The sequence below is a fragment of the Arachis duranensis genome, unplaced genomic scaffold, assembly GCF_000817695.3.
Source record: "Arachis duranensis cultivar V14167 unplaced genomic scaffold, aradu.V14167.gnm2.J7QH unplaced_Scaffold_165934, whole genome shotgun sequence".
NCBI lineage: Eukaryota > Viridiplantae > Streptophyta > Magnoliopsida > Fabales > Fabaceae > Arachis > Arachis duranensis.
Window position 1 is genome coordinate 3,357,315 of NW_026264258.1, and position 10,816 is coordinate 3,368,130.

Genomic DNA, 10,816 nt, shown 5'->3' on the forward strand with positions numbered 1-10,816 from the left:
AAAATACGTTTGTTGAATATAATGTCCACTAATTTATATCAACCATGTTACTAACTGCATACAAAACTTCATGAGATATTAAAGCTCACATGATATGTTTAATGATATCTCACATTCCTAGTAGAACATCGCATGTAATATCACGATATTAATTATCATAAGCAACACTAGTTTTAATTTAGTTTGGGAGAACATCGCATGTAACAATCGGTTTCTTAAAATATGTAATCTGCATTAAAGAAACGCGTCATATTTGTTGGGATGAGAAATCTATCCATTTTACATCTGAAACAATTATAATCTCATGGTTGGACAAAAAAATAAGAATAAAAACAAAAACAAGACAATAACAAAAAAATAGGAGACTATAACATGTTGGTTGAGGCTAATTTTTTTTATATGAAAAAAAATTGTGTGTAATTCATCATTATGGATGATTGGTGTGTTTTTTTTGGATATGGATTATTTTTTTTAAATTTTAAATAACAAATGGGATACTCAGATTTGGGGAAGTAGAGAAACCTAAGGGTCAGATTTCATAGGATACAAATCTGAGAGTCATAACTAATATTGCTATTTTTTGCTTTGTGCTTTTAGATTTGTATTTTAAAAAAAAAATTAAAATCATAAATCTAACCATTAGATTTGTGGTTATCAACAAAAAAAAATTAAAACACCATAAATCTGATCCTCAAATTTGTGATATTTATATAAATAAAAAATACACCAATTTTTCACCTTATTTGAAAGCACCACCTTCTACCCCTCATATTAAAAATACAAAGCGGTTGATTGTGGTTTCATTTACATAAAATATAATATCAAAAGCAAAAAAGGGGGTTAGTTTGATAGAAAAATCTCTTATTATTGTTGGTTTTTCAGTTTTTCCTCAACTCAAATTGTTGGAGAAAAACTAATTAGTTATGAATTTTGTTATGGTGGTTAATAAGACAGTTAGGTAGTTATAAGTGTTATGGCTTATTTTGGCTATGATGAATCACTCAAAATCTTCTCTCTTTTCTTCATTCTCAAGACCAATTTTAAAATACAAATTCTGTTCTCATCGCCACCTAATGAAACTAAAAGTAAATATCCTTATCCAATGATGAACTAAAAATTTGAAAGAAAAAAAATTATTATCTATTAATTATGATGATAATTTGTTTAATAATAATTAATTTTTATTATACACTTTAAGTAGTTGTATTAAAAAGTCTAATAAAAAAATATTCAGCAACAATATAAAATCCTCTTCTATTCTCAGGCCATAGCAATTACTATCTTCTTTCAATCGCTTTTTGTTCTCTGAAGATGAATAAGAGAGCTCAAATTAAAATGATTAAAAAAAAAGTTAAAAGCACGTGGATATTTGATTTGAAAATTAACCTCGCCGTACCGCACCTACAATGAACCCGACAGGATTCAAAATGAAAATAATGACAAAACTTTTGTCCAAAGTTGGAGGATTAGATATGATTTTGTCTGTTTAGTTGAATTTTAAACTTTAAGTAAATTAATATAAATAAATAAATAAATAATATTTTTGTTTGGAGCCTATGTGGTCCAAAAAAAAGTTGCCTAAAACAAAGGGAAGTTTCACATTCTTGCATTTAATGCCAACTTCCCTAAGCACACAGGTTTTTGCAAAAAAAGATTACAACTTTATAATAATGTTGAGAAAAATATTATGTGGGTTTGTTTCAAATCTGCAGCTTTGAAACTATGGAGCTGTGAATTTCTGAACTGCAATGCTCGTAGGTAACATAACCTAGCTTTCTTTTCATTTTCCTTTGAATTTTATTAACTGTATTACATTCTGCATCTAAAAATTTATGACATTTCTGCTGTGTAATAATTTTTTAAGCTATTTGATTAAGTTGAAGTTAGTGGTTTTGTAATTCTTGTAGTATTTTTGTTTTTTTTTTTTTTGTGATTATAGTGTTTTTCTGCTTTCTAGATCAGTTGCATTTCCTCTTTATTTCATTTTTCTTTAAAATTTGTTATTTCCCCTTTTCTTTTTCACTTTGGACTCAGTTGCTTAAAGATAATAAGTTGTTGATATTACTCTCAGCCTCATATTATGTATGGTTGTAGTAAGAACATCATGCATTCTGAAATAAATCTTATCTTTTTTTTTTCTGCTTAGTTCATTAAGTTTTGGTGTTTCCGGAAAATTGGTTTGCTTATCCTTGGTTTGTATTTAAAAGAAAAAAAAAAAAGATGTAGTAGTTAAGTGTGGCAGAGGTGATACATAATAAGGCTCAATAGCGTAGCCGACCCTACCTAGTGGGATAAGGTTTGTTATTGTTGTAGTATTAGTTAAGTGAGCATTACTATTTGAACCAATTTATTCATTTCTGATTTCACTGATTGTTCATCTTGTTGATTTAATGCTGCAACAATGGCAATTTTTTTAGCCCTTTTTCCCCCTAAACCACTAGTAATATGATACAACAACAACAACAAAGCCTTGTTCTATTAGGTGGGGTCGGCTACATAAATCAAATGACGTCATTGAGCTCTATCATGTATTATGTTTACAGAGAGACCGTTTACATGTAGATCTCGTTTGACCACCTCATGGATGGTCTTTTTGGGCCTTCCTCTGCCTTTCACCCCTTATCCATCTTTCATCTCATTCACCTTTCTGATTAGGTGCTCTGGCGATCTTTTTCTCACATGTCCGAACCACCTGATACGCGATTCTACCATCTTTTCCACCATAAGTGTTACTCCAACTATCTCTCTTATATCTTCGTTCCTTATTCTATCCAATCGCGTATGACCAGTAATATGATAGATTAAAAAAGAAAAAAAGAACTGCAGCCTGGGCACAAGCATTCCATGTTAACACAGGTCCGGGAAAAGGTTGCACCAAAGGATGAAATGGTAGATTGTAGGCAGCCTTTGATAATTGTATCTGTGGCTAGTTCTATGGCTTGAACAACGACTTATCAAAATCGACTAATTTGACTCGAGTCGGGCTGGTGTCGGCTATGGAGTAAAACCTTGCCCTTTTTTCTATACACATTACACAATACTCGAATTCAAGACTTAGTTAAGGGAAACAAGTATAGATCACATGAACAAACCAATCATTGGTTCTTATTATAGCACTTTATTTTCAATCTTACATTGTAAAATTGATTATTCTAATTACTTACTAATTTGGTGAGAAATCTGATCATAGCAGGACAGTGAAGTGGGAATCTCCATTTTAAAAACATTGAGCATTTTGGATCTTTTATTGAAGCTAATAGGAAGAAGATAAGGCACAATCAATGGAAGGTATCAAGATCAAGAATGGAGAAGAACTAATCAAAGTAGGAACTACAGGCACAATCAGTTCACTGATGATGAAAGAATTGGATCAAAACTCTGCTGCACCAAACCAGCAGATACCTTCTTCGCTAAGTAAGCCTCAACAACTCTCAACTTCGGTTGCAGCCGGAAATCCTGGGAAACAACTACAACCAAGGAAGTCATTAGATGAAGCCAGCAGCAGCGGAAGCTCTGGGATTGCCTCGAAAACAAGACTGAATGGTAGGCATAATAGACATCGAATACCAATGCTAAATTCGGATGGTTTTCCGGCAGAGAGAACTTCGATTAAGCATAGAAATAATAAGAAGAGATCCAACATTGTTGAAGTGGTGGACATTAAATGTGGCCATCCCAATAAAGCTTGGGGTAATCCTATATCGAATTCGCTCAAGAAGCTCGGATTCTCAAAGCTTTCAGAGAGCATTGTCTAGAAGCTTGCAACACTTTGTCTGAGACCAATACTGATTGATGTGATTCGAGCCGGCTAAAGTACTCGATTTCTTGCTTTGTAAGAAACCCAATTATTCCTATAGTGCCTATGATTTTGCAAGGAGGAAATTCAGCAATTTCTGTTGTGTAAAGGAGAATGAAGAGTCTTCTGATTGAGGAAGGGTGGAACATGCAGATTGTAAGGCATTTTCTTAGGTTTGGTAACATTTAGTTTCATATGAACTTGCCAATTTATGTTCATAAATTGTGGCAATCTGAATTATGTAACTTTGTGGCAACACATTGCTTCCAAAACAGGTGTTAGTGTCATAATTTACAAAATACAATGAAAGTTTACGTTTAGATTTATAATAAAAAACACTTTATATATACTAAAATTCGGCAGCCAATTCAGGCATTATATATTTTTATGTATTTATATATATTTATTATGTATTTTTTTCAACTAAATAATTAACTATCAAAATAACAAAACGTTTGATAGACGAATAGTTAAACTTTTTTACAGTAATATAATAAAAAAAATTTATAAGATTCCAAATATGTATTCGGACGGTAGTTAATTGAAAACTACTTTTTAAAACTTGATTTTAAATTTTAGGGACAATTTTGTATACAATAAAAAATTGAGAACAAAACAAATTTTTAATTTATATTTTAAAGATTAAAATTATATTTAATCCTAATTTTATATCTCTATATATCTATTTTATAAGCCTTTAAACAAAAACTACATATTAACTAAAAAAAAATACAAGAGTGACATTATTAATAGAAAATTTGAAATTCTTCTATAGATAAGTAAACAAAGACAAAAGCTAAAGAAAATAACAATAATAATAAGCTAAGAGAGACTAAATGGCAACATAGAAAATAAGTTAAATTAAAAGACTCTTCTTCTTCTTTTATTTTATTAAACTTTTTATATTTACATAAAATATTAAACTAAATCGAAACAGGCCAAATCATAACACTATTACTGTATAAAACAAACTACTATTAATAGCGGTTAATAATGAGTCCTATAATAACTAAAGTGGATATACAAAGAATAACCAAAAACCTAGCTAAATACTAAATAGCTAAACAAATAATTAAGAAGAAGAAGATGATGAATAATTTAACTATGGGTGGAGCCACCACCACCCCTACATCGATTAATGGCATTACAGCCACGGTTGTAATGGTTGGCAGGAGGATCCGGTCTACAATTCTTTGTGGTATTATCATTCTTCGAGCATAGAATTCCATTCCTTTTCAATACATCGTTTCCTATCACTTTCTTCATTGATTCAAATATCTCCATGTTGCTCTTTGAATCCATCTCAAATTTCTTCTTTGCTTCTATGCACTCTCCTATCGTCCCGCATTCCAGCCACCGCCACCGTCATGGTGGCTATGCAAGCGACAATAAAACTTAAATAAAGTGAGTAGTTTTTGTTGGCCATTGTATTATTATTAACTTACGAATAGAAATAAAAATTAAGAATACTGTTGATTAAGTGTGACAAAATTACCACGGTTAATACCAATATTTATAATGAAATACATTGGTATGTCTAAATCGGATATCAAATCTCATTATTAATTTGAGATACATTCTATTTTTATTTTAATAATTATAAAATCTGAATATAGTTACATGTAATAACTGTTTTATGGATATGTACGCAGTATCACCATTCCGGTGCTAGTCCTAGTCATTAGAATGAGATAATAATCGAGATTATCTTAATTAGTTATTTAAGATATCATATATACTCATTATTCTAGAAAATTAAATTTAAGTTATTTTTTAATTCACGTATTTTACAGTAGATTAAAACTAATCTTAATATATTAGGAGTGTAGAGAATATATATATATTTTATCTTAATAACTTAGACAACAAGTAACAAATATTATTTGAGGAATAATGGATAAAATATTATCCACAATATATTATAGGAAACTACATACAGAATTATTATTTGATTGACATTTAGTATAATTCAAAATATATCTTTTTTTTTAAGATTTGGTATGATTTTAGATGCGATCATACATTGTTTCTTCATTCAATCTTCTATTATCCACAAATTTTAATTTGCTGCAAAATTTAATGTGCCCAAATACGAGAAACAGGGTCTGTGTCTAGACAACAAAACCCCATAACAACATTTTCAAGCCTTAAATTTTTAAAAGCTAATTGTTTAAATTACATTTAAATCAAAATAAAATCTTCATTCGTGCTTATGGGCACAAAAAATTAAATTAATGTATAATATGTTGTCTAAACTCTAACGTAGGAGATATGCCAAGGACGATTCGATGTCCGGTTTATCTTTACCCTTTCAAAATGTTGATCATGTTTATTCACACATCCACATAACTACTTTATAAAATTAATCTCTTAAATTAAATTCTTTATTAAATCCCATGTAATAATTGTCAATTTTGTGATTCTCTTCTTTTTTTTAGTTTGATTTATATACAGAAAAAATGCAAGTATAGATAATTTTATGTAAAATTAATAATTAAAATTTATTAAATAATAATTTAATTAAATATATTAAATTATTTAATAATTTTTAATTATTAATTTTACGTAAAATTGATAACATTTCGTTGCAAGTTTTAATTACTTCCTATGCTTTTGGATTTCTAAATTTTTTATTCTCTGTTTTGTTTTACACAATGAAGCCATGGGCTATAATTTGGGCCTAATATGGGAGGTTTGACACTTACTTTAATAAAAATATCAAAAATATTTTTATATAAAAATCTTTATTTAAAAATAAAACTTATTTTTATAGTTATATTTCAAATAAAAATAATATTTTTATAACATACTAAAATTAAATTTTATAATTTACTATCCAATTATCAAAATGAAATATTTTTTATGAGGATAATTATAAAGTCTTTTTTGAAGTATCACTAATTTTTCTTTATAGAAAATAAAAAAAGAAGCTGAGAAAAGATAAATATTTAAAATAGTAACTGATATGGTCGTCATTAATACGAGTTATAACTCGGCCTCGTAACCGTCATCAATATGAGCTATAACTCCTTATCACCCGTTACAACTCAGATTTTATGAGCCACAGCTCGGTAACATCAACATTCTATCATAACCGACGTATGAACGGCTTAGTAATCAACGTTACGACCAAGGACGCAACGGACGAAGAAAACCTATTATATAAAGAAAGGTAAAGTATCTCTCGAGTAAGTTCGAACTACTGACTTAAGCTTTGGAGTGCCTTTGCAGGTACACTTCTCCTCCTCTTCATTGCTCGTGCTCTCACACCACAACACAAGAAAAAAGCTCAGACTCAAGAGTTGGACGTGTAGCCTCCGAGGATATAACTCTGTTGACACCAGATAGTTGAAGCCGATCTATTTTGCAGGCAAGATTAATTGGCGCCCACCGTGGGGCTGAAAAAATCGATTCTTTCTTTTGGTCCCATTACCTTCTCTTACACCCATGGCTGACGTACCACCTCCTTTACTATCCGAACTTATGCGGATGGTGGCTGAGCTATAACAAGCCAATCAACGAATAGCCGACGAAAACCAAATAATGGCTGCTCAAATCGTTGAACTGAACCATGCTCGGATAGAACATAACGACACTCATCACCAGCAACCAGAAGATAATGAGCATCATTCCCAGCCCTCTCATGTCTCGGAGACTATCCGAGCCGAAGAGGTTCAACCTGAAGATGAAAAGGAAGAGTCCGATGAACTTGTAGGACCCTTCACAGAAGAAGTAATGAACTTCGTATTGCCGAAGAGATTCACCTTGCCACTAACCCTCACACCTTATGATGGGCTCGGAGACCCGAAGAAATTTCTCAAAAAGTTCCGATCAATAATGATCGTCAACGGTGCATCAGATACTATTTTATGCTGTTATTTTTCAAATTATTTAGACGGTCCTGCACTTGATTAGTTGTGTGCTTTGCCTGCAGGTTCTATCTCACGATTTCAGCAGCTGGCGAAGCTATTTGAAGAACACTTTGCTGGATCCGCGATTTACCTGCACTACTCCGATTATCTGAATATGATCAAACAGGGACCGAACGAAAGCTTGAAGGACTATATGACCCGCTTCACCAAAGTCGCCATCAGTATACCTGACCTCCACCCCGAGGCTCACCTATACACAATCAAAAGCAGACTTCGTCCTGAAAAATTCCAGGAGACCATCGCAGTAGCCAAGCCGAGGACCCTTGCAGAGTTTTGCGAGAAAGCAAAAGGCCAAATTGATATCGAAGAACTCAAACAAGCTCAGAAATCCGAAAAGACAAACTACCGAGATGAAGATAAGGCCCTAAGCACTAAGAAAAATTTTAAACTAACCCCTCGATTTGATTCCTATACGCAGTTCAATACTAAGCGAGATGACATAATTATAGAGATCTTAAATTCAAAGCTCATCAAGCCACCAAGAAAGGTTGGTACCTATCAAGATACAAAGAACGTGGATAAGTCTAAATATTGTGCTTTCCACCAGAAACACGGCCATAACACTGACGACTATGTGGTGGCCAAGGACCTTCTGGAACGCCTAGCTAGGCAAGGACACCTTGACAAATACATTGGGGGTCACATCCAAAAGCACATCACACCTTCCACAACCAACGATTCGTCCGAACAACAAAACTGAGGAAAAGAGAAGGCACCTTCAACCCAATACGAAAAACCTCGAGGTATAATTAATTGTATTTCAAAAGGATACGCAAGTGGAGGATCCTCAAATTCGGCTAGAAAAAGATCATTCCGAGCAATATGCTCGGCAAATGGCCCACAACAAGAAGCTGAAACGACAAATCCACCACCACAAGTAACTTTTACACAAGCCGACTTCGATTCCAGCATACAAAATTTAGATGATCCCGTGGTCATCACTCTTCAACTGGGGGATTTGTTGGTAAGGAAAGTACTCCTAGATCCCGGAAGCAGCGCCGACGTTTTGTTCTACTCTATGTTCCAAAAAATGAAGCTCAGCGACAACATACTCCAGTCAACAGGAGGCGACCTGGTTGGATTTTCAGGAGAGCGAGTTCCAATATTGGGTTCAGCGTGGTTACAAACCACACTGGGTGAGCATCCTCTTTCAAAAATAAATGACATTCAATATTTAGTAGACGATTGTTTTAGCCCGTATAATCTTATACTTGGCTGACCTTTTTTAAACAAGTTCAGCGCAATTGTCTATACAGTTCATCTGTGTGTTAAGTTTTCTCTACAGGACGACCAGGTAGTAACAATCCACGGAGATCATAAAGAGGCACGCCAGTGTTACAACATCAGCATGAAATTCCAAAATCGTTCCAGGCAACAAGTCAACAATGTCGACCTTACAACCAACAGCCACGCACTCGCCGACCTTGATCCAAGAGCTGACTTTCTTGAACGCCTTAAACCATCCGACGACTTACAGAAAGTATATTTTAATAACGATCCTAACAAATTTACTTATGTAGGTACGTCAATCAGCACATCAGAACTAAAGGACATCACTACCTTCCTACAAGAGCAAGCCGACCTATTTGCATGGACACCTTCAGACATGCCCGGCATCGACCCACAAATCATCAGCCACAGGCTAGCTATAAGCTCATCAGCCCGACCAGTACAGTAGAAGAAAAGAAAACTCGGCAAAGAAAAGAAACAGGTGTCCTTAGAAGAAACCCAAAAGCTCATCAACGCAGAATTTATTAAAGAAATCAGATTTACTACCTGGCTGGCCAATGTGGTAATGGTAAGAAAACAAAACGGTAAGTGGCGCATATGCGTCGACTTCACTGACTTAAACAAAGCATGCCCAAAAAATTCTTATCCTTTACCATCCATAGACTCTTTAGTAGATAACGCCTCAGGATATGCTACCTTAAGTTTTATGGATGCATATTCGGGGTATAATCAAATACTCATGCACCCCTCCGATCAAAGCAAAATGGCATTTATTACTGATTTCGATAACTACTGTTATAAAGTTATGCCATTTAGATTAAAGAATGCAGGTGCAACTTATCAACATCTTATGGACAAGGTATTCGCCAAACAGATCGGCAGAAACATCGAGGTATATGTCGATGACATGGTCGCCAAGACAAAGATCGGAGAAAACCATATCGACGATTTAACAGAAATATTTGGCGAGATACGCCGCTACAATATGCGCCTCAACCCCGAGAAATGTGCATTCTCCATTCAAGGGGGTAAGTTTTTGGGATTTTTACTAACACGCAGAGGAATTGAGGCAAATCCAGACAAATGCCGAGCAATTCTGGATATGGCAAGTCCAAAGACAGTGAAAGAAGTGCAACGCCTTACAGGAAGACTTGCCCCCCTGTCGAGATTTGTTCCATGCCTAGCTTCAACATCTATTCCCTTTTTCCAAACAATAAAAAAGAAAACCAAATTTCAATGGAACGATGACTGTGAGAGAGCTTTTACCAAATTAAAAGCAACTCTCTCACAACCGCCGATCCTCCAAAAGCCTCTCCAAGGGGAGGATTTGTTTTTATATTTATTAGTTACTGATTGGGCGATAAGCTTGGCTCTTGTTACAGAAAGGAATAAAGTTCAACATCCGATATATTTTGTCAGCAAAACCCTCCAACACGCTGAGCTCAATTATCTGAGGATAGAGAAGCTCGCTTTAGCTCTAATATTCTCGGCGCGACGACTCCGACCTTATTTCCAGAGCCATATAATCTACGTCAGAACAGATCATCCATTAAGACAGGTATTACACAAATCAGAAATTGCAGGCAAACTTATAAAATAGGCAATCGAATTGTCCGAGTTCGACATCAGGTATCAATTCCGAGGACCTATTAAGTCCCAATTCTTGGCCAATTTCATTGTCGAGCTTACAATACCATCAGAAGAGGACCACACGAAGCAATGGACTTTATATGTGGACGACTCCTCCAATAACGGGGCTGTGGGGCTAGAATCCGTCTAGAGGCCGAAGATGGCTTTATACTGGAAAATTCCTTACACTTAACATTCAAAGCCAACAACAACTAGTCCGAATATGAAG

At 34.1% G+C, this 10,816-nt stretch overlaps 2 protein-coding genes across 5 annotated transcripts; both read left to right on the forward strand.

Annotated features, from left to right (window-relative positions):
- The first annotated feature begins 1,621 nt into the window (after positions 1-1,621).
- On the forward strand, positions 1,622-3,996 carry LOC107477490 (uncharacterized). Of its 4 annotated transcripts, none has more exons than XM_016097530.3 (2): positions 1,622-1,758; positions 3,194-3,996. In XM_016097530.3, exon 2 carries the CDS (start codon positions 3,282-3,284, stop codon positions 3,753-3,755), a length of 474 nt encoding a protein of 157 aa, XP_015953016.1. In that variant the 5' UTR covers positions 1,622-1,758; positions 3,194-3,281; the 3' UTR covers positions 3,756-3,996. The 4 variants fall into 4 exon arrangements, with proteins under 4 accessions (XP_015953016.1, XP_015953035.1, XP_015953023.1 ...); XM_016097549.3 differs by having other exon boundaries at positions 1,622-1,754; positions 3,191-3,996; XM_016097537.3 differs by having other exon boundaries at positions 1,623-1,758; positions 3,191-3,996.
- Positions 3,997-7,339: 3,343 nt separating this feature from the next.
- LOC127743846 (uncharacterized) lies at positions 7,340-8,428 on the forward strand. Its single transcript, XM_052256021.1, has 2 exons — positions 7,340-7,646; positions 7,731-8,428. Exons 1-2 carry the CDS (start codon positions 7,340-7,342, stop codon positions 8,426-8,428), a joined length of 1,005 nt encoding a protein of 334 aa, XP_052111981.1.
- Positions 8,429-10,816: the final 2,388 nt, after the last annotated feature.

Bases quoted from the DNA above. Each gene is read 5' to 3' on its own strand.
- LOC127743846 (XM_052256021.1), top strand. From the start codon at position 7,340: ATGGCTGCTCAAATCGTTGAACTGAACCATGCTCGGATAGAACATAAC. The intron at 7,647-7,730 runs GTGCATCAGATA...CTTTGCCTGCAG, and splicing joins ATCAATAATGATCGTCAACG to GTTCTATCTCACGATTTCAG.
- LOC107477490 (XM_016097530.3), top strand. From the start codon at position 3,282: ATGGAAGGTATCAAGATCAAGAATGGAGAAGAACTAATCAAAGTAGGA.